Raw genomic sequence first — 24,576 nt, 5'->3', positions numbered from 1 at the left:
AGTGTTTAAGAGCAGTCATCGTCAGTCATCCGACTCTGATCCCAACAAACCTCTGACATGCTCACACAAATACTAAAGCGCTCCCGCAGCAAAAGAAGTCTTAAGAAACATGATAGAGAAGTTCTTCCTTATAAATGCAGATTTTCAGCATTTTCATTCCATTTTCTGGGAACATTTCCTCTCAGTTTCATATAACTAATGAATCCCATAGGGACCCCAGTCTTATACAATGGACCTGCCATGTGTACGCTTGTACAAAATATCCACTCTTTATTCCACTTGTCTGTGATGAAAAAAAGATAAATCAATACACAAGGCTCTCTCCGCTCGCTATGCCTTCCAATTAGCTACGGCCCTGATTTCCCCTCACTGAAGAGAGAAATAAAAAAAAAATAGAAAAAAGTAAGAAAAAAATCACACACGCAAAAAACTCCAGATACGGTATTTCATCTCTGTTTGCCTGACTGGGGGTTTCTTTGCCATTCAAGCTTGGATAATCCTGCTCCCCTGTGAGTGATTAATTTTTGATTCCTGGGTTATGTAGTCAGCTGTGCTTGTGCTCTTAATTAGAATGTCATGTCCGTAACCACGAGGTGAACCTGCCAGACTTTGCACATTGACCTTTGTAGAGCTTAAATAGAATCAGAAACACAGCTTAAAGTGCAGGCAGAAGTCAGGGTATAGCAGAAAGTAAAGAACATGCAGAACATGTGGGCTGGCATGGTGTAATGTACTGAACAAAACCCCAAATAAATCACAGTGACACAAACCTCAGCTGACTGAACGGGACCAAGCGGTGACTGTTTCTTGATTTATAGAAGTCTTACCTATTACAGGTTATGCAACTGCCATTGCTGCACCAATCAGCAAATGCACTTATTCACTATATTCCAGCAGAGTTAGATCACAGGAATGATATTGCTCTGCTCAGAGCCAGGATATGGTTAGTTTGACTTGGCATGAAGACTCAGGAAGGAAACAGTAGATCTGGGGTCAAAATCCACCATCAAACCTTCTTTAATACTCGCAGATAAACATGTTATGAAATGGCTCTTAGTTCCCTGTCAATATTTTCTCGATTTGATATTTAACTTATAAACCAGGGGTATCAAACATAAGGCCAGAGGTCCAGAATTGGCCTGATGCAGACTCCAATTTTGCCCACTGGAAAATGTGAGTTAGGGCACCAATTTTGGACTTCTAAGTGTATTTTTAAAAGTTTAATTGCTTTTTCTACTGAAAAAGACTTCTCCCATTGCCATTCAAACTACACCAAAGTAATTAGGTAACATAGCAATTAAATTACAGATAAGTTCCAGTTTTTTACTGTACTATAGAAATTTATATTTTAAAGGGATCTTTCTGCGAGAGAACAAAAATGTTCTGTTTTATGATTAAAGGACATTCTGCAAAACACACATTGATCTCTTATTATTTAAGTCCAGAGAGTTTTGCTGACAGATTTCTTTCATTTAGTAAACGAGCATTCCTTTATCATGTTGAAAAACTGAGAAATGCTGTTGAAATTGCCCTTCTTTTTCTTGTGTGTATATAAACTTCTTTACACCAACAGAAGGGGAGTTTTACTGGTCTGGCCAATATAAGATCAAAGTGGGCTTTACATATGGATGGGTTTTCTGTGGGTTCTGTGGGTTTCATGTGGGTTTTCTCCAGGGACTCAAGCTTATTCACAACAGTCCAATATGAATCTTAGGTTCATAAATGATCATAAATTGGCCGCCTTGACCCTAAATTTGATAAGAGGTTGAGAGGATGGGTGTTAGTTAGCACTATTCTGAGTTATCTGTTACAAAAATAAATGAATAGATAACTGATAATTCTAAAATGTAGCCATACAGTCTGTGCATGTGCCACAAAACCCTGTATGAGTGAGCACTCCGGGTGCCAGTAAAAAGGAAAACCTCCCATTTAACAGCAAGAAACCTTCAGCAGAACCACACTCAGGGAGGGACAGCCATCTCCTGTGACTGGCTGGAGATGAGAGAAAAGAGAGATGACAGAGAGAAACAAGACAACGGGCAAATTAAAGGAGAGACAGAGTTAGAATGCAATAACTGGTAATGATTAATGCAGAAGTGTTTGTATAAACACAGGGAGTGAAAAGAGATGAGCAAAGAAGAATCACTCAGTGCATCATGGGAAGCTCAGCAACAGCCTAGGCCTGTTGTATCACAACTAAGGAGTGACTCAAGGTCACCTGATCCAGGCGTAATTATAAATTGTAAGTTTTAATCCTAACTTTAAAGTAGAGTCAGTGTCTGTCTTCAAAATCTAAACTGGGAGCTGGTTTTGTAGTAGAGGGCCTACGGACTGAAGACTCAGCGTCCCATTCTACTTTTGAAAACTCTTGGAAGTATAAGTAACTCTTCGGTCTGAAAGCAAAGTGATCTGTTGGGATAATAAGAGGGTCTGAGGTTCAAGCTTGCTCAGTTTAGCTCATACATTAGCGCTCCATCATTTCATCAAAATATGGTAGATTCTGACTCCAATAAACAACAGTTTCCAAGTCAGTGGGTGACATCATGGTGCTTACATACAGGCTTTGATCCAACGTCTTCTCTTTACCATACAGATGTGAGATCAGTTTTTTCTCCTAACATCTGGAAAAACAAAAGCCTTGAAAAAGTGTCACTTTGAAGGTTTGCGATTAAAGCGCTTCTCTTATATATGTTTAACTATAACCATGTCAATGAGTTTAATCTTTGTAAAAGTCAAACTGCCCTTTTTTTTCGTCTGTTAAATAGCAAACCTTGTGACACACAATGCACACTCTCAAAGGCCAATTCTCAGTGGGAGTTTTCTTAAAGCACAATAAATTATCTCTCTCATTGTTTCAGACAGAAGCTGTCTCACTATTCACAGGTTGTGAGATGTTAAAACTCCTCTGCCTCTCCACAGGTTCTTTCTCTATTTCAGCGCTGAAAATGGACCTGGACCCGGTTCTGCCATTTCTGTGGACAACGTCTCTTTCAGCATGGACTGCTTCTTGGCATGTGAGTGTTTTTAAAAAGCATTACTCCTTCCTTTTTTCGTAATTACGTATCAGGCTGTGGCTGGATTATAGAAATTGTTTGACTGATTGCTTGATTGATTGGCCATGACATGTACAAAGAGGAAACACTGGGGAGGATAAAAAGTTAAAAAAGAATTTCTACTTCAGCGAAACTTAAGTAAACAGTTGAAGTTACCCAAGGCAATTCAATTAATAATCAATACAGGTCAGCCTCATGTTCATGTTTCACAGACAGGAGATTTAAGTGAGCATCAATTTAAACCTTTGGAAGAATTCATCAAGGATTTACTTTTTCATTATTTATTCATTCCTACCCATAATATGGCACGCTATATGCTTGCATAAGACTTTTCGTGAGACCTATTTTGGACTTCTCAGTAAAGACTCCTGCTCTGTTGCTCTCTCCGTTAAATGTACTGCTGCTTTCCCTTTAGACAGACTGACAGATCTCTATGGAAATTATATGTAATAGTAAATTCCTTAAATCACTTTCTTTGAGAACCTCGTACGTGTCTTGAAATGTCAGAACTGGTGCTTGCTGATTCATGAGGGCTTATGTTCCAATGTCACACTGCTCGCTTATAAAGGTCAAGCTTTCCGTCACCTTTCCAGATATTTTTGTGTCATAATTGAGATGGTTTATCAGTATAAAAACACGAGTGAGATGACAACCATGTAAGAATGAGAATGAAAGGTTAGGAGTTCAGTGCCTCCTTCCATCTGTGCCTATCAGAAGGAACCAGTTTGAACTGTGACTTGAATAGTAATGTGTGAGAGCATCCTTTGCCTGAATATAGCTCTGACGATGTGAACTTTATTTAAATATAACAGTGCCTTCACCCTGGGCAAAAAAACAACAACAAAAATGACAAGGGCATGAGTGGTACCCACAGGCAGACAGTTGTTTGTTTTCCCTGAGTTTAATTTGATATCTCGTGATAGTTGGTGGATTATAACACTGGCCAATTTAAAGCTTTTTGTGGCATCACACATGATTGCTATAGCCACTGAAAAGTCAAAAACTAGGTGTGGGGAAAAAAAACATTTAGTTCAGGACCACTGAAGTCAACAAGAGATTGATGTTAGCATCTGCAGTAATTTATATTTGGCAGCATGGCTCGCCTCTGGGATCTTCCGTGCACGGCTGGAAAGCTGGAGGCAACACTGAAGTGCGCAGGCATCAGGGACAACAGATATGACACTGATCTAGTGAAACAGCCTAAAAGGAGGAATTGTAGTGGAGGTGGGTTGCATAGCGGCTTGCAGGGTAGAGCAGGCTAAAGAAACTTAAACAGCCTTCTCTTTATACCCCGTTAATAGAACAGTATCAGACGATCAGGTTTTGAGAACAGCTGATGTTCTGGGATCACACCTGAACTAATAATGTTCTTGATTCAACAATAATAAAATAACAAAATGAAACAAGCAAACCCACTCTGTAAACTAAACTGAATTGGAAACAAAAATGAAATTAACGAGTAATGCAAAAGTGTTATGACTTTGATACAATTACAACAACGCAATGAAAGATAAAATGTTGAAAATTATTCAGTTATTGCGTGAGCTACCGAAGCATGTTATTTAAGGAGCACTTTTCATCCAAATGTAAAAGAAAAAATAAATGTGAATGGCACACAGACTCTGTGCTGTATCACCGTTAGATGATTAATTTTTTCATCAAATTGAGATATAATCTCAACACTACTGCCGTTACTCTGAAATATATTCAGATAGCGTAGCTTTATCTGGTGTATATAATTGAGAAATTGTTGTTGATCCAGGCTGGAGCTTTTGTCACCTTCACCCTGTGCCGTACAGGCTTTCTGGATCATGGACTCTTTATTTAAAGAGATTACGTTTTCCAGCAGATATTTGCACAACAATTTGCGTGTTATGTCCTCCAGAGCAGAGGCATTGGTGTGGCAGTGCTGAAGGATCACTCATTCCTGTTGCACTCACTTCTCAGATGGCAAGTTCTTAATCTGGACCCAGTATCTATTACCTACTGCTATACTTGACACAGTCACTTTTTATCGCCTATCAATCAGGCTGGTTGATGGGAGATGCTGAAGCTCAGCAAAAGATGTGATTTCCAGGAGTGATCCCAGTGACTGATTAGCATGATGGATTCCTGAACGGGAAGGCTCAGCCTTGTAATGTGTTTCGGTGAGAAAACATAGTGCGAACACATTATGCAGAGGATCAGCCACCCGTGGCCTCTTTCCTACATTTCTACAGGCTTTTGTGTGATGTATAGTTTGGCAAGCATGTGCGCTTGATGATGCATCCATTGCCCTTCAGGTGTTGGACCAGACTGTCATTTTTATCATTTTATCCTCAGCAGAATCAATAAATTAGTTTATTGGGTTAGACAGCGCAGGAAGTTCATCCTTTTCTCTCTGGCATGTGCCATAATTTCTTTTCCCACGCACTCAGATGCATTAACAGGAGGAAGCAGCTGCTTCTATAGAGATCCCCAAACATTAGAGTGTGCCTCCTCAGTACCCGGTCCTTGACTTCGCTGAATAGTCATAATAGCACTTCTCCAAACGTTTACCTCTGCAAAAGATGAAGTTAAATTGTTGTTCTGAAAGCTGAATCACCAGTTTTGTAGTGATGTCTTTATTGGCTGTAGCTGTCATGTAACTTGGGTATCAAGGGACTACAGAAATTTGTTCATTTTAGCAATTATCACTTGCACATGTCTGTGTTAATAAACATGACACAGCATGTACCAGCAAGTGCTAACGTTCTACAGTCTCCCGATGCATTCAGAGCGACGGCATGTGGTGCCAGTTGAAATCCTTTTTCATTCCCTAGACATCAAATATGCCATATTTAATCAGTGGTGTAGATCTCACTTCCAACTTTTACATATGGAGGCTTACTTGAAGTCGTGTTGTGACAGTACCCCAAATCCTGATCTTTTCCTTAATCTACTAACCCTAAACCTTACCAGAAAGTGAGAGTGAAAGTAAGAAGCAAATAAGGAAGCAGTGGAATAATAAAAAAAATAAAGCTCTGCTACAGGACATGAACTTCAATCTTTTGGCAGATAGCTTGTGACTCACTCCACCTTCCAAACACGGATTACCGGTGCTTGTCGTATCTCTGTGGCAGCAGAAAATCATAACAGAAGGGCACTATTTGACACGTTCAGATGAGAATGTGTTGTTTATTCATTCCATGTGTGGCCAGGTCCGGGTTTATCAGCAGCTTTATTCTCTTATTTTTGCAGCAGCGGATCAATCAACATTCACAGCAAAGGTTTAGATATGGCATGCACAAGTAAACAGAGAAATAAATGGAAAAAATGTTGTATTTTTGGGCAGCATTTGAGACAACGTGTAGGAGATTTAGTCTCCGTATCGTTAGAAACTGACTGTCAACATGATCAGTCTGTGTGGATACTTCTGAGAGCTATCACAATCTGGAGATATTTTGAGCTTGTGCTTGGGAGGTAACAAGGTGAACCCCCCCCACCCTCTCTCTGTGGCTGGCCTCTGGTGAGCTTCAGGTAGCTTACGGCACCCTGCTAATGAACAGTGACAGCCACGCTGGCTGTTGCCTTGCCCTGTGGTTCATGCTGCTCCGTGGTGGACCTGCTGAGTCTTTCTCTTGCTCCAGCGGCATACCAATGCTGTGTGCAGCAGCTCCGTGTGTTCCTTAGTTCTGCAGCGGCATGTTACCATGCTGAGAATAACAATGCTGTGAGCTTTATTAGCAACTTTGTTGAAAATATAAGAAGTTCCTGAGCTCGTGTGCCGCAACACTTCTAAGAATCTTTCACTGGTGTGTAGGTTTTCTTTTTCTTACCCTCACAATCAAACACATTGCAGTGACTTGCTTGCTGTGATCCATCAAATCTGCACATAAACTCTATCCGTATCAAAGCTCCCAAGCAGCGAAGAATTGGACAGTCATATTAATTTGAGGATTACAGGGCTAGGGAATGAGCTATTGATTTTTATGCTGGCTGATTTTAAGAAAGCAGTGTTGAGGGTTTTTAAGCTTTGAAGACAAAAATTACAAGATTCTTTTACCGCGAGGCATTTTCAGTCAAGACCAAAGCCATCTGATTCAGTACAGAGCTTTGGTGTATATTTAAAGCCCAACTTTTAATAATACATATTACCCAGAGGAACTCAGGTGAAGCTGCAGCTCAAGTGTACAGAACATTTAGGTCAAGATGTTTGCTCTGAGTTAAAGCGAGCAGGTTTTTTTCCTGACCAGATGCAACTCTGGCACATAGTAGCTTTCTAAACCTTTCAGCTGTTGAGGGAGTCCCCTGCCATATTGTCATAAATGGTGAGCCTTCAGCCTGAAGTGACAGGGGAGCCAGAGAGGAGAAGAGGGAATGTTGTTGTGGTAAAATGATTACAGAGATAAAGATGAAAAGTGTTGTTTTTGTCCCCCGACACTGACATAATGACAACGAAGAGAGCAGGCCTGATTTGTTTTCACCGTGGAGGCGAACGACACGATGTGGGGAGCTTATTGGCTCGTCACAATTAGTGAAGTTGTAGTTGGATTTGAGCTTCTTATTCACATCTTTTCCAGCATCTTGAAAACAGCACTGACTCATTGGTGGGTTTCCAGTGTTATATGGAGCTGCAGGCTTTTACTCCAGTACTACTCGTGGCTCAGAAAAGCAAAGATGGAGAGAGAAATTCTCATGAACCTCTAAATCATCCTTTGCTGCTGTTTGCCATTCAGGGCAGCCCTATAGAGACTATCAGGCAGCTACAGTACAAACAAACTGTGTGCCATTCTGCTGGTGAGCAAGACAGGCCAGTCTGCAGCTACAAACCTTCTCTTTTCTCTCGCTGTATGAAATGCAAATAGACCCTGTAACCATGTAATCATCCTCTCTGTTCGATATGCAAACCAAAAATAGAACTTCATATGCAGGTCATATGCACAGAAGAGCATCATTTATGATTTATTGTTTGCATGCTTCAAGTATCTACACTGAGCACATTGAAAGTGTTAAAATAAACCTGCCAGTGTTTGGCTGTGTAGCTCAAACTGCAACAGTTTCTTTTGTTTTAAAGCCGAGTGGGAAGCCTGACGTCTCTGTGTGGCATGTGTGCACCTTTGCTGTAAAGTGACATATCCGAAGCAGGGCTAGCACAACAGCAGGCTGTCGAGATCTGAACCCGCCCCCTTATTTGTTGTCGTACAGTTGCGTGACAGCAGCATTATCGGAGCAACAGATCTCAGCAAAGCTTATCTGACATTTTTGGAAAATAATCGCAGTTGTACAAGAGTCCTGTGCATTCACATCAAACCACAGGGGTCATGTAGTAACAAACCTCTGAGGGTTTTATTCTGCACAACGGTATATCAAAGAAATGAGATGCTGGGCAGAACTCTCCAACAGAAGCATGGCCTCTCCTTGGAAAAGGAGCTCAAGCCACAAATGTACGAGCTGAAACGTAGCTGGCTTTTGAAATAAAGTGAAACCTTTGCTCGTGCCAGTGCATGCTCTGCAGTCTCTTCTGTAATGACTATTTGAATTTTAGATTTCACTGCATTGTCCTGCAGGATGTTGTTGGACATTATTTGTTTTAATCATTCCAGGAACTTCTCATTACGTAAATGAATTGCGTTACGTTCGGTTGACAGCATTACATCGATTGTTCTTGGTGCCTACACAGATTTCTTTAACACCAGTCTTTTGTACCACTGATTGCAGTGAATGGACCTAATCAGAAAACATGGATTCAGTCAAACAACAATAGGAGCTCCACCTCTATTGAAAACCCGAGAATGGGGACGGGGGTACATGCTTTTTTTTAAGGTTAACATCCAATCATTTTAGTAGTTAAAATTCTACCTTACTTTAACATCTTTGGGAGAAAAAACAGTCCCTGCTCTCTGTCTCGAGCCCTTATCTGTGGGAGTTTTGCCTTCAAGACTTAATTCTGGGTTTGAATTTGAGGCAGAAGAGATCAAGGTACCAACAGGTTTATGATCTCAGTCCTGGGAATGCAGTGAGGCCAGAGGCTTGATGGATTGCTACATAATACCCAGACTGAATGTGCTTACCCATCTACAGTAGGACAGAGGCAGGCAGAGATGGAGTGGGGCTCGCTTGTTATGCATTCGTCTCCTCCTGTATGGCCAATGGTGGTACAAATGAAAGAATGACCCCTGCTGGTGGGTCTGCATTTCTGTGCCAGCAAGAGGTTTGCAGTTACTGTGCCTTTTTTTTCTTTTTTCTTTTTTACTTTTCTTCAGTATAAGAGCAACAGGATTTTTATTTATTTTTTATTGCTGCAGATGAAGTGTGACAACACAGAGCCTTCTCAATAAATCCATTGTGTTCTATTTCAGCCAATGGCGAGTTTCCACCGGTGGTAACCACACCCGGGCTGCCGTTTAGACCAACTATCAGGACTCCGCCCCCTTCCATTAGGAGCCCACCGATGATCTTCCCCACCACAGATTACTGTAAGTGCAAGTTTGATTGCTACCATTCAGCTGAAAGTGAGCGATGGTCAGGTCAGATGCAGTTTCACTGTACAGGAGAGCTGTCTTCATCTCCTTCTGTCTCTTTTCTTCACTTCTCTTCTTTTTCCTCCTACATCAAACTCACACAGACCCCTGCTTCTCGCATTTAATACTGATTCCCTCTTACCCCACACGTGCTAAGCCTCAGCCTGGCACAAGGCATGGACTGCAACAAAGTAAGTGTGCCCCCTACTGGTGTGTCCCACATCCACATTTGAGCGAGTGCTGCAGAGCTCTCCTTTGGCATTAAATGGAGCAGGACGGGCAGTTTTGAAGTGTAAAATCCGCCAATTTGTCTCCTGAGAATGTCAATGGAGTCGGTTACACAGGCTTGACATTTTCCACCTCACACTCTCTCACTTCTGTGCTTCAAAAGGTTAAAGACAAGCAAGAGATTCAATTTCTATATTTAAAGTCATAACTTGGAGTTACTTTCATATCATACCTGTTCTGAAACACATTTCTTCAGCTAGAAGCTTTGAAGTACTTTGAGACACGCTGAAGTAGTTGAGGCTTTTCTGCTGAAAGTTATCAGGCAGTTTGACTTTGGAGAAACACAGGATGGAAAATTGTTTGTCAAGAACATGTTCCCTCTATTTGAATGGGTACCTTTTGTATTCTGAAATTATTTCTACCAAGCGAGAATACAAAACACTTCATACGAATTTTAAATACATGTGAGCTGTTTTTCCAGTCCAAACACGATTGGTATGAGCTGCATTCTCTCACTCTAGGACTGTAATTGGATTCATCTATATCTTGTTTTCTCTCCCATGAGGCATAAAAGGCTGTTATAGCATTCATATGCAGTTAAAGCCAGCAAATCAATTTTGTAGTGTATATAGACTCATCTTGTATTTGAAACCGGTTAGACAACTCACACTAACACACTGTGGGCAGACATTTGCTTGGATAATAAGTGTGACATACTTTTTTGACCCTGGAAATTACTTCTAATTATAATAGAATTTAAAATTATTATTGCTGGAGAAACTGTGGTGAAAGGAAAGCAAACTACAATCATGCTCTTTTTATTCATGTAAATACATTTAAATTAGACGTCTTTAAGTTTGTGGAAGAATGTTTCAGATTTAAAAGTGGAGCACTGTATTTAGAAAACTTTCCACTAGCCTTAATCACGATGATAATTTCTTTATATAGATTCTCAAGAAAAGCAGTTTAGAAGCAAATAACGCAGAGGTGAAAAAAGAGTAACCTTTGTAACATTGCCTGATGAGTGCTAATGACTAAATAGAGTGCACCTGTGTGTAATCTAATGTCAGTACAAATACAGCTGCTCTGTGACGCCTCAGAGGTTGTCTAAGAGACTACTGGGAGCAACAACACCATGAAGTCCAAAGAACACACCAGACTGGTCAGGCACAAAGTTATTGAGAAATTTAAAGCAGGCTTAGGCTACAAAAAAGATTTCCCAGACCTTGAACATCCCACGGAGCACTGTTCAAGCGATCATTCAGAAATGGAAGGAGTATGGCACAACTGTAAACCTACCAAGACAAGGCCGTCCACCTAAACTCACAGGCCGAACAAGGAGAGCGCTGATCAGAAATGCAGCCAAGAGGCCCATGGTGACTCTGGACGAGCTGCAGAGATCTACAGCTCAGGTGGGGGAATCTGTCCATAGGACAACTATTAGTCGTGCACTGCACAAAGTTGGCCTTTATGGAAGAGTGGCAAGAAGAAAGCCATTGTTAACAGAAAACCAGAATAGAATAGAATAGAATAGAATGTCTTTATTGTCACTATACAGTTGTACAATGAGATACAGAGTCCTTATACAGAGATAAGAAGTCCAGTTTGGCACAAGCCATGTGGGGGACACAGCAAACCTGTGGAAGAAGGTGCTCTGGTCAGATGAGACCAAAATGGAACTTTTGCCAAAATGCAAAACGCTATGTGTGGCGGAAAACTAACACTGCACATCACTCTGAACACACCATCCCTACTGTCAAATATGGTGGTGGCAGCATCATGCTCTGGGGGTGCTTCTCTTCAGCAGGGACAGGGAAGATGGTCAGAGTTGATGGGAAGATGGATGGAGCCAAATACAGGGCAATCTTGGAAGAAAACCTCTTGGAGTCTGCAAAAGACTTGAGACTGGGGCGGAGGTTCCCCTTCCAGCAGGACAACGACCCTAAACATAAAGCCAGCGCAACAATGGAATGGTTTAAAACAAAACATATCCATGTGTTAGAATGGCCCAGTCAAAGTCCAGATCTAAATCCAATCGAGAATCCGTGGCAAGATTTGAAAACTGCTGTTCACAAACGCTGTCCATCTAATCTGACTGAGCTGGAGCTGTTTTGCAAAGAAGAATGGGCAAAGATTTCAGTCTGTAGATGTGCAAAGCTGATAGAGACATACCCTAAAAGATTGGCAGCTGGAATTGCAGCAAAAGGTGGTTCTACAAAGTATTGACTCAGGGGGCTGAATAATTACGCACACCCCACTTTGCAGTTATTTATTTGTAAAAAAGTTTGGAGTCATGTATGATTTTCGTTCCACTTCTCACATGTACACCACTTCGTTAACAACCTAACAAGCTTGAAAGTTAATATTTAGTGTGGCCAGCTTTATTCTTCAGTACAGCCTGAGCTCTTAGGCTCTTAGCTTTTCTTCTTATTTCTTTAAATAGTCTTCATGGATGACTGAGTAGTTTTACAATTGGCTGTAGGCACTCAATTACTTGTTGTACATATTAATGGTGATTACAACCAAAATTTTACATTTGGATTCATCACTCCATAACACCCTTTGCCACTGATTTTCAGCCCAGTTCTTAGCCACATTTCCACTCAGACCAATTCTGATGAGGCTTCAGTGAGCAGTGGATGGATCAAGTGAAGGGCCAGATGCATTACTGTGGTCCCATGTCAGGTCTTGCTAGGTTTTATTAACCTGTTTCATAAGAACACGACTTTCAGATTCTGTTCATCTGCTGTTTGTCATGTTTTTAGCTAATAGCTCTTTAGTTATCACCTTGTTGGTACAAACATATGTTTTTAGGCATTTTTCACAGAGGAAAAAAAATGATGTTTGGAGAGGCTTCTGGTAACAAAGTGCCTAAAAATACACAGGCCTCTTTTTATGCTTGAATGATTCACAGGTCAACATGGCCTAACCCTCCACCTCAAAGAAAAAACGTTTCTGTGAAAACATTCAGGTACAAGCAATGGACTGAAAAACCTTGAAAAACCTTCAGAAAGTTTCAAGAACTACTGCTCAAGGCCACTTTAAAAAACTGTCTCCCTAGAAGGAGAATATAAGGAAATGATATGTGGCTCAAGACTTTTACACAGCACTGCAAAAGCAAAAACATTTAATTTGTCATAACTGTCAAAACCGTATATGAGCAAGCATGTGCACTTGTTATACTTGTGGAAAATAATTAATCTTATCTGTTTTATGGGTTTTCTGTGCTAAGACAGAAAACGCAGTAGTCATCTTTTTTTACACTTAATTTGACCTGTAGGTCTAATTAAAAACATACCACGGGAAAAGCTTTTTTTTATTAAGTTTCAGACCATTGCATTGTGCTATATATTAAAAAAGAGCTTCTGTAATTCGGTGACATCACTCAGTGATTAGCTGATCAGACGGCTGCTTATTTTACAAAGAGCATTCGATCTACTGAATAGCAGCTGATCAATGCAACTACTTTGCTCTCAGCCCAGAACCGCTGATGCTCACCAACCCAGAAGTGCAAATGCTGTAAATATTTTTACATATAAAGTTTCGCTGGTGATCAGATGCAAGAACACTTAGCCCAAAGTGACCCAGCGTTGAGTAAAAATTGGTGTGTAGAGGATCTAATGAGCTCATTTGTGCACTTTTCATGCAGCTTATCTGATCTGTGATGTGAGTCTCTCTTCAGTCGTGAACACAGAGCAGGCTGTTTATCTCTGAAGGGTCAAACAGGGACGGTTGCATACATAAGTGCTGACCAGCTAACATTATTTGTTAATGTTTGCAGACTGGAGGGCATGGGTTGGTCAGCAAACAAGAGCAACTCAGTCTATCAAGTTGATCTTTAATGCTAAGCAAGAAAAATGGCATTTCAGTGCAGCGTTATACAAATGAGAGTGTTTGTTACATGGATTTTGTTGCACAGGCAGCAACAAAAAGGCCATTTTAATGTGCTTACACAGGTAATACTCGGCATGGTTACAATAAAAATGGCAGCAGAAGTAAATCTCCTCAGAGAAAGATGGGACTTTGAGATCACACTGCTCTCGCCCTTGTGATTATCATAGATATTAACTCAGGGGAAAGAAGCTGAACTTTGGTTATATGTCGGCCATTTCAAAGACAGCCTTGAGCGGTTAGCATTCGTGGGGCGTCTCTCTTCACCCCTTCTGGAGCTGATGCTTTGACGTCTCCAGGGCAGGACGGCAAGCCTGATGAGGGTTTTAGCTCAGCAGACCTGTCACTCCAACACGGCTCTCCTCTTCCTCCGACACGCTCAATGATTAACCCCACCGAACATCAACATCTCTTGTCTCCTCTCACTCTCTCCTTCATTTCTCCCTTCACTCTCCCGCCATATCTGCTCCCAGGACATTTTGTCCCCGTTTATTTTCAGATTTGCTTCCCATTTTTGCCACGGAAAAGCCGTTATTGAGTCTCTGTTAGTTCACATTATTGCCTTCTCACCCAGCCGCCCTGTCTCTCTGTCAGAGCTCACTCTTATCTCCGTGTGTTGTCCCACTTCTTCCTTCTGATCCCTCTCCCCCCTTCACCCTGACTTCACCTTCACTCTTTTCTGTCTTCTTGTTCTTTCCCCTGGTCCCTGTTGATTCCTCTCTATTCTGGCAACAGACACTTTTATTTCCCACCACCACTGTGCTGTATGCCACCCGCAACTCACTGCTGACTCATCAGCTGCTTTTGGGGGATGAGGGTTGAGTAAGTCAACTTATATTAGTTTGCTTCACTTTCTTCCTCTGATTACCTCGTCCGATGGGAAAGAAGTAGATCGCTAACTTCAAAATGAGCTCCAGGCCTATTTTGTGACCATGTGCTCTATGAGAGTGTGTGTGTGGGTATTTGGCTTGATAAAGATTGGTTTCTTTAGATGATAAAACAACTTTACAATATGCACTGCTGCAATACATGTGTACAAGCATTAGCTTCTTTGAACACAGTACCTTTCAAGAGCTAGGTGTCCGACTTTCATTCACACATCAGCAGACAACAAGAACAAGTTGTGTAGTAGATTTAAAAAAAAAAAAAAAAAAAAAAAAAAAAACTGGCGTTAAATCAAAGACAGACGGGATGCTGATTGAGGCAACCCGATTGGTTCTTGAGAGTAACTGACAGCAGCTGTTGGTCCCTGAATGATTCATGCAGAAAGGAGTTTTGGCCCATTTGTGCTCACTAATTAGCTGCACAGAGGAGAAGAAGGAGTCTTCATTGGTTACTTGTTCATCAGCACCAGCCTGCAGCAATCACTTAACTAGTTGCTAATATTTTGGCAGGGTGGGGTTAGTTACTAAGACAGATCTGAGACTGATAAGGATGAAGGTGCTCAAGAACTTCTACTCCTGCACCATCGAGAGCATCCTGACGGCAAACACCTGCACCTGGTTTGGGAACAGCACCAAGCAGGACAGACGAGATCTGCCAAGAGTGGTGCGCTCAGCCGAACGCATCATTCAATCAGAGCTCCCTGACCTGCTGTCCATCTACACCAAGCGGTGCAAGTCCAAAGCTAGGAAGACTATGATGGACCTCTCCCATCCCAACAATGGACTCTACTCACTATTGAGGTCTGGGAAGCGCTTCCGCTCCCTTAAGGCCAAAACAGAGAGAATGAGGAGGAGCTTCTTCCCCCAGGCTATTCGGGCCCTGAACCAGGTGTAGGACTGGACTCTCCCAAACACGTCACTATAAGACTGGACTCTCACACACGTCACCACACGCACCACCACACATTTCCTATATTCATATAATCCTATAATTTATAATCTTTACAATCTCTTCTGCTATTTGCACATTCTTTACTGTAAATTCCTAAGTTAATTTGTAAATTCTGTAGTAAACTGTAAATTGTAAATATTATGAAACTTTTCTTCTGTCATTTAATGGTCGGGCATTGTACAGCTACAAGCATTTCACCCCCATGTCATTGTGTGTGTGTGTGTGTGTGTGTGTGTGTGTGAGAGAGACAAATAAAGTTTGAATTTGGCTGCAAAACAGGCTCTTGTAATTAACTGGACTCATTTACTTCATAAGCTCTGTGCTTAGCATTCAGATCTTGTTCATAGCTTGCCAGCCTTGATCCATCTTTCTAATTGTTGGCCCAGAGAGGACAACTGTCACTGGATAAGGACGATACATGCTAAGAGAGGAGAGTCTTTGTACTTGCGTTTTGCTTACAGTGTGTCTATGATGATTCCTGTAGCTTCAAAAGTTGTTGGCCTGGACATTTCTGGAGGTACTGGAGAAAATGCCATTTAATAGCATGATAAAGCTTTCTTTTGAATAGAAAACTGAAATAAGGTCTGTTCTGTTCCAAAAATGGCCTATTAGGCTCACAATCAGACCCAATTGTTGTTGTTTTTTTATTTATTTTTTCCATTCAGGGCTGGATTAATTTGGCTCAACAAGTCTTGCAAAAAAAATTAAATAGTTTATTCATAATTTATTGTAGCTGTCGCGGCAATGAAGTGGAAATGAAGCTAAACCAACATTGACTTTAGAGGACTGATAACAAAACTGGAGTTATTTTTCGTTGTGAACCCCAAAGAAAAACAAAAATATCAGCTCTGAGATAGCAGAGTTCATTTTTTTTTTTTTTCCCTGGAATAAGCAGATCCAGATTGTTTTCAGGCCGATGCTCAGACCTGACACAGAACTGCACAAAAACAATAGGCGGCAGCATTTTAGAATGTGATCCAGGAAGCCCGGCTTGAGTAAAGGATGCATGAAGATCGAGTGAACACCAGACAGGCTGGTGGTCAGCACTGTTGTCTTAAAGCTTATTGGTCCTGGGTTTGAGCCACTGGGCCCTCACTATGTTGAGTTTGTACTTAATCACCATGATTGGTCGGGGGACAAAAACAGAAAGTGCTTTCTCCCGAAATCAAAGCCATGTTAGGTTCATTCTTCTGTCACTGCACCGCTGTTCCACTCAGTGGGTGGGTAATGCAGGAAAAGTGTTTCCTTCTCGACAAACGCCACCATAAACAGCTGAAATATGCTTTTCTGTTGGCGAACGTGGACTTTTCAACTTTGTCCGTTGATGTTATGTTACTTTGCAGCAAAAGCTTAACCCGTATTCAACTTTTCTGACACGCAGTCCTCTTTGTGCGTTGCCATCCACTCTGCGTTGACCACCTGGGTCCATTCAAATAAATGAAAGGGCTGCTTTTTTTCGTTTTTCTCACAGCATACCTGCGAGTCTGAATGAAGCCAGAATAAGGTCAGTCGGTCTGAACAAGGCCTTTCTCCATTTGGACAAAAAGCAGATCTGAACCCTAATAAGCCAATTATGGCTGAAGTTAAAGTTAAAAATACTAGAATTAGAGCATTTATACCTTTGAAAGCATGCTCACAGAAAGTCTCCCAGTGATGGTGAGAGTTTCCTGGAGCTGGAATCTTTTGTGTGTGTACTGAAACACCCTGTGAAATATCCCAGGACCACCTAAGGTTGTTTGTGTTGTTTTGAAAAATGTTCAGAGGGGATAAAAACTGTTGGAATTACTGTCAGTGGTGCAACCCAATCAGAGACGTATTTCTCAACGCTGGGTCTCTCTGTTTCTCTCTCCCCCTCTGATGCGACTTGTCTGGAACAATTTCTCGCTGATGAAAGTGTGCAGCTTTGCCCCTTTCTTTGATGGAGGCCACTGTTTGTTATGATGATGGCATAGCACGAGTGGCAAAGTTCACAGAAAACGAGATTCATGTAATAGTCAGGCAGAGCCAGACTCTCCCTAGGGGTGTGTGTGTGTGTGTGTGTGTGTGTGTGTGTGTGTGTGTGTGTGTGTGTGTGTGTGTGTGTGTGTGTGTGTGTGTCTTGTAAGTCAAGGGGGCTGAAGAGTTTGCACAACCACTTACTGGAGAAGGCTATCATCTTGTTTTGTTTGTTTAGTGAATGGCTCATTAGGCCAGTTGTGCAGTGCGTTTGGGTGTATAATCCATGTGCACATGTGGTCGTCTGAATTCATGTTGATGGACCAACAAGATCAATCAGTTGGGTTGAAATGTAAAACCAGCTGCACCCAAGGGAGACAGGAGAGAGAATACAAACAAGAGAGGAATCTGCGTTCAGTACCAGCAGTGCTCGTGTGAAAAGCTCGTTTTCTATAACAAGGATCTTAAATCTGAAGGGCTTCCCCCAAATCAGCAACTGAACCAAAATGTAAATGCATGAACATAAACAAAGGAATACATAAAGTGAAATTCCCAGCATTCCTTTCACTGATCTCTCTTGTCTCTATGCAGCTTTTCAAGAAGTTTGCCCGCGTTTGCTGCTGGTTCGTGCTCACAGAGTTGGAATTTGACTCCTTTTAAATTTGCCGTGTCTCTTCCCTCGCCTGGCTCATTAGCTGGTAACCTTCGACCGCTGTAACACAGCATGAACTGGGACATGCTGCATGAACTGGGACGTGCCTCTCACACACTCATGTCACAGACTTCCCACAACAAGGGGATGTGAAGGGAGAGACATGGCTGTTAACAAGAGGATCACTCCAGCGCACATTCCAGCGTCTCTCGTCAGTTAACCGCCAGTGCAGCGCATAAACCAATTCTGCATCCAAAGCCTTGGTTGAGTTAGTGTTCTTCAAATGAGGCTTTGGAAATTTGACTGTAAGTGGGCAATGAGCCAACAGCTTATTTCTCCAAATGAGAAAAAAATAACAAATCAGGCCATCTAACTTTCACCCTTTTTTTTTTTTTTCTTTGAGCATGTCCTTCCAAAACATCTCAAAGTGACCTGTTAAGTATATTAAGATTTACATCTAAAGATAGGGTTTGGGGCTGTTCTGCTCCAGTGATGGATTTATTCCCAGTAGTCTTAACTATTTTCCAACAGTGTTGAAAATACTGGCCTGATGGGTCAATTTACTTCGTACTGGAGTCAGGCAAACCTGCAGTCACACTACAAGTGTTTTTTACAGTAGGAGTGCATTTGCTAAGACTGGGCTAAACTCCAAATCGCTCTCTTACCAAAGTGATGTTTTAAAGTGTTTTTGAAAGCGTTGGCCTCCTTGAAATAGTCTCTGCTGGCAACACTTTGCTAAACTCGAAAGAGATGTTTGTGGTGAGACAGAGCAGAGCTTGGACGTTGGCCTTGGACCGAACCACTCATGAGAACCAGGCTGACTAATGTGATGCTCACCATGCAGTCTAGGCAAGGTTTCATTAGTAAAAATAGCCACCGTTTGAAGTGGCAGGGGCAAAAAGAGGTCATCTGGATTAATGTTTTAAAGACGAAGTCAAATTATCATGTCTGGAAGAACTCTGTTTCTTACTGTAACACTTTATAATAATTGATCAGAAATCGGTGCGTACTCACACATTGCTTGTTCACAGACAAACAGGTACACAGTCGCTCATAACAACAGCTTCCTGCAGTTTCTGCTCAGTCAGAGAGACTGGAGTTTAGAGAGAGATGCTGGTAAATATTGGAATGTCAATTCTAGGGCTTCATCTGCAATAGGTAGTATACAGCAGGGAACTTGAACAGCAGAAGGTGTTACAGTGAGAGTATCGTGGCTTTAAGTCACACTTCTGAAACTTGTCTTGTCTTCTCTTTCCTGTTTATCCTCTTGATATTTAATAAATTTGCTACTGTTATCTGATTTTACACCGTTCATAGACAAGTATAAGCAGCATTCCAGTTAGGCTTGGGTGGTATTCATGTTTTCATACCTTCCTTCCTTCTAGGTTTTTGGTATATGACACTATCTGTGTTTTAGTTTTATTTAAAGAGCTGACCTTGTGGCAGTAGAAGTTATTATCTGCTGCTGTGAGAGATTAAATGACTTAACCATTACTGTCACTATCTGGCATCAGAGTTAGTAGTTTGTTTTATGTATTGTAAATGTATTAATGTCCAACTATAGACTATTTATTAAAAATGGATATAGCCCTCCACCATGGCCCTCTGGCTTTGAAAGGTGAATGTTTTTGACTTCACCTACTGGTGGTGGCCAGAGGGCCCAGGGCAGCTGTGGCTACAATGTAGCTTGCCATCACCGGTGTGTGAATGTGTGCGTGAATGGGTGGATGACTGAATGTAGTGTGAAGCGCTTTGGGGTCCTTTGGGACTAGAAAAGCGCTTTACAAATGCAGGCCATTTACCATTCACCGTCTTTTTAAATTTTGATAGTCAAGCTTGTCAAAGCTTAGGTGCAAATTGTAGTCTTAGTTTCAGATTCTTGGCTTACAGAAGTGGTCTTTTGCTGCTATAGCCCATTTGCTTCACACCAGAATGCTCTTCCTCATGCTTTGTTATTAACTAGTGGTCATTTGAGTTACTGTTGCCTTCCTAGTTTTAAAACAGTTTGGCCGTTCTCTTCTTACCCCTGACATCTGCAAGGCATTTGCGCCCAGACATCTGCTCCTCTTTTTCAGACCATTCTCTGTAAACTCCAGAGATGGTTTCATGAGCATCCCATTGGATCAGCTGTTTTCAAAATCCTCAGCAAAGTCACTTAAATCACCTTTTTTCCTCATCCTGACGCCTGATTTGAACTTCAGCGTGTCATCTTGACCATGTCTGCATGCAAAAAAAAGGAACTGTTTCCATGTGATTTGCTGATTTTAAATAATTGTATTAACAAATAGTTGAAGAGGTGTACCTAATAAAGTGGCTGGTGAGTGTACAAGTGGTTCCTTGTGGTTCCTTCAGCAGACACTGGAAAAACTGTGGATATCCAATACAAAGAGTTTCAAATGGCGAGAGCCAAATATTCCACACAGCTCTATTAAGGGGAAAAAACTTTGCATTTGGTTTGTTTCACAGCTCACTGAGCTCAATTTAATCTTCTGCCTGTAGAGACTGCCCCCTGGTGGCCTTTGTGTCCAGCACAAGATAATAAATGACTTCAAAGCGCTCTTTCTGTATACGCAATATCCCCCAAGCCTAATTACATTCACACTGAGCATCCATTTTGAGGTTATGAAAGCCAACATGCAACTCATCCTTCCTTAGAAATGACTTTCACTTTAGCCAGTGTCACATTTTCAATAATCAACCCTGCTGTGAAATGAATTAGAAGTAGTCTCAGGGAGAGACAGAGAAAGGTTCCCTGGTGTCTACCTCACCGCTCTGTGTTCACAAGCCTTAAGTAAGGATTTAGACCTGCAGCGTTAAGTCCTTCTCTGTCCATCTGACAAGACTAATCTCATGCTAATTACAGTGAGAAGATCTCCAATTAGCGCAGACACATGGGATTACATGGAAAATGAGGAGAAATGTTTGTCACCTGTGATCCCGTCAACCAAGTCCCCTGCTGCTGTTGCGAATGTGACGATAGTAGCATCTCATATGAGAAGCTCCAATAATTTACATATCTTTATATTTGGATTTACTGAAGTGAAAGTGGAGCAGTGAGAAATGTTGAAGTGGAATGAATGTTAGACAAATAGAACTGTAATTTCAGCCTCTTCATCATCTTTAACTTTGCTTAGCTGCATGCCTGACTGAACACAGAGTATGTGCCTCTACTGCTAAGCTCTGCAAAGTACTAAATGTTTTCCTTTAATTCCCTTTTCTTCATGTGCAGCCAAAAAATGGATTTTTCATACCTGTGGGGCTGTGGGCCCTGAAGGTCCAACTCCCACTCAGTGCCTAAACTCCTACAGGAACAGCAATGTCAACGTGACAGTTGGAACCCGGGGGCCATTCAAAGGCATTCAAATGTGGCGGGTCCCAGAAAGCGGCTCCTACAGGTAGGACAGTTGCCAGCCTATAAAGCCTCAGAGCACACAAACATCAGAGCTAGCCATTTAAACACTGAATTTCCACTCAACACCCACTCTGGAATAATTTTATCTTTTTCTGAAGGGTCTCACTGTGAAGTCATTAGGTATGTGTGCTTCTGAGAGCTCAACACATTCTGTATACAGTACACACTTAACCTATCTTTCTTAGACATCAGCACTCTATGCAATTCACATTTTTCCAATGCCGGCTCTTCCTCACGCCCACCTCTGCTCCTCAGTGCAGCAGAGCAAGCAGTGAAATATTGCTATCAGATTCTTGCAGGAAGGAGCAGAGGCTGGAGTAATGGCAGCTAAATGGCGTGATTCACTTTACACCTGACTCTAAAATCCAAAAACACCCACCTCCGCTTCTTCCTTGGTAGCCTTTAAGCCTTCAAAATAGCTCAGCAATCAGCTTTAGCACCTTGACCCCTTGCCGCACACTGCTCCAAGATTAATGCTGCAATATCCAAAGCCTGTTTTTTTTTTTTCCAGGGATCAATATCCCTCCTGTGGGCATTCATGACAACATGAGCCGTTTAACTTAGATTTGACTTGGAACAAAAATTTCTCTGAAAGCTGCAAGCCTCCCACATCAGCACAAAAGCAAACGCACACACACCGCTAAGCTCAGCCAAAACCTCCATGTCTTAAAATACCTGACTAACAGCACAGACCGGACGGCCTGAACACATGTCCAGAGTTTCAGAAAGCACCTTCTGTCTCCTCAAAACTGTACAATTGTTCTTGATGCGGCCTGGCCCAGCTGCCAAAGCGCTTAAATGAAGTTGACAGACGGCCACAGAGATGAATATGCGCTCTGCATCTCCCACAAGTCATTAGACAAACAGCTGAGGTAGCTGCTACTGAGCACTGGGCAATGTTCTGTCTCCCGATCAAGCTCGACCACCAGGGAAGAAAAATATCGCAGTGCTCCCAAAAACCAATCAAGTTGTTTTTTATTTGTCTGGCAAGAAAACTGGAGCATTTGAAATGAGTGTTCTCCGATACATAGGTGTGTGTTTGCATGTGTGCTTGTGTGTCCCGTGCAGTCTGGGTTCTGGTTTTTCCCCTCAGTGTAATGTGCCACAGTAGGTCAAATGGTTTTTATTAAAAACACCCAGAGTGAGTGTGTTTTAGTGTATCCAAATGAATTTTGGCTGTTACTTGTTGTGCACTCACCAACTCGCAGGAGGAATGCACGAGGACTCAGCCTCACAATATTTTTTATGCCGCTTGTTTCACACAAATAGAAATAAAAAAAAAAACACTTTCTTGTCTCGTTAGAGTCATTTTCCTGTTAATGACTTTTTGTGTTATTCATTTATTTCCATTAAACTCCAGGGTCACCGTCTATGGCGCCGCTGGCGGGAGAAGTGTCTTGACAACAAGCAGGTCACACGGTGCCTACATGACGGGAGACCTCCTGCTGAACAAAGGAGAACTGCTTTACATCCTTGTAGGACAACGAGGAGAGGATGCCTGCCCCAATGTGAGTCGTCTTTACAATAATTCACGGCAGTTTCGTAAGTCAGCTATCGCGCAGTAAATAGGAATACTGTTGCATCTGGGACTCTGTAGTCTACAGCGTGTCATAAAAGCAAGATAAACTTAAAAAATGAGAGTAAAATAGCCGTAAATGCTGCAATGAATCAGCTTTATGAATGAGGAGTCCCAACATTTCTTTTTTATGGACACACAAATACATACAGCAGCCTTCTACGATCCCCAATATTGCCCAAACTGTGTCAGTGTAAGAAGATTGAAGTTGATTCTAAATTTGCTCGAATGATATTGCTGTCCACATCGTAGAGAGACTAACATATTCTCACATTACACATTATCCAAAAAACAAGATCATTAACTCCCTGCAGCCTTCCTCAAGTACGCTGAGGTCTGACTTTGGAAACCCAGACAATTCATGGCCTCCAAAAACTGTTCAACTTTCTGCTCCAAGCTTGCAGTGATGGCCCCGCCGTGTCTCTCAGGTTCACTTTAGCCAGACTCAGATGCACCCATCTACCCAGTAATGTTTAAAAACGTTGCATAATCTGGTGTGTTTGACATGCATACACATTTCCAAAGTAGTGGAGGAAATAATGTGATGTTACGGAGTTTTTCTTTTTCAATATGCCCTCATTTTGGATTAATTGGAAGCAACATGCCTTCTAAAAGTTTGGAAAGGGTAAGGTTTGCTACTGTGTTGCATTATTTTTCATGCAACAATGTCTTGTAGCTTTTCTTCCTGTTCTTAATTGATATGGGATTTTAGCCATTCAGCAGGTCAAGATCCCAAATCTTTATTTATAGAGCACATTTAAAACCAGCGTGTCACAAAAACCCCTAAAATAAATGACTTTCTAATGATTGAGGATACACTACATTCAAAATGTTTACATAATACAACACATCAGCATCCTATCTGTCTCCCTTTGACCGGGAGATGATCAAAAGTATTTTCCGACATTAACTGAGAAATTCAGCTGTTTAATACAAGATTTAAACAGTTAAGAGACAAACGACTCCTGCACAAATCCATAAAACCTAAAATAGTGCACATGTGTTGTTTTTTCTGGTAGTTGTTGAATTAAACCAGGCCTTCCCTTAAAAGTATTACAGCATACGTTGCTCCAAAACTGTCATATTTTGTTCAGCATTAATTAATGAGGCTTTCAAAGATGTTTAAGTTATCCCATGCAGCGTGCATAAATTTGCCACCCTGTCTGATATGACCAAGGGTTGGTGCTTTTGAACTATGAGCAAACAACAAGGTGGATGGGCCCTAATGTATTTTAGCCTGCAGAACGCAGCATTGATGATTCCCTACAGACTGATTTTGACTGTATTGGGTTTCATCTTTGCCTGCAGAGCTTTTTCCAAATTTCACCATAAATGAAGAAGTCACTAAACAATATTCTTCATTATTTTTACTGTTAGTATTTTCCCCCACAGGCTTTACCCAATAATGTTACTTAATAATCTTTTTAAATGTGAGATTTTCCACCAAGTCTTTTCGGGGTTTTTTCTTCTTCTTTTTTTTAGCATTAAGCAACTTGGAAACAGGGTTGCAA

The 24,576-nt window shown here is 41.5% G+C and overlaps 1 protein-coding gene across 1 annotated transcript in view; it reads left to right on the top strand.

Moving 5' to 3' along the window:
• The window catches only part of alk (ALK receptor tyrosine kinase), a gene marked incomplete at its 5' end in the record, with an annotated part of 158,890 nt that overhangs the window by 98,717 nt on the left and 35,597 nt on the right, over positions 1 to 24,576 (top strand). The window contains 4 exon segments of the mRNA XM_014337279.2: positions 2,920 to 3,014; positions 9,374 to 9,490; positions 21,307 to 21,472; positions 22,850 to 22,997. Of these exon segments, the coding sequence (XP_014192765.1) occupies positions 2,920 to 3,014; positions 9,374 to 9,490; positions 21,307 to 21,472; positions 22,850 to 22,997 (526 nt within the window).

Source organism: Haplochromis burtoni, unplaced genomic scaffold (assembly GCF_018398535.1).
Source record: "Haplochromis burtoni strain Fernald_Lab_line unplaced genomic scaffold, NCSU_Asbu1 Contig_174, whole genome shotgun sequence".
NCBI lineage: Eukaryota > Metazoa > Chordata > Actinopteri > Cichliformes > Cichlidae > Haplochromis > Haplochromis burtoni.
Note: the sequence above shows the minus strand (reverse complement) of the source record. Positions and strands in the feature narration are given on the sequence as shown.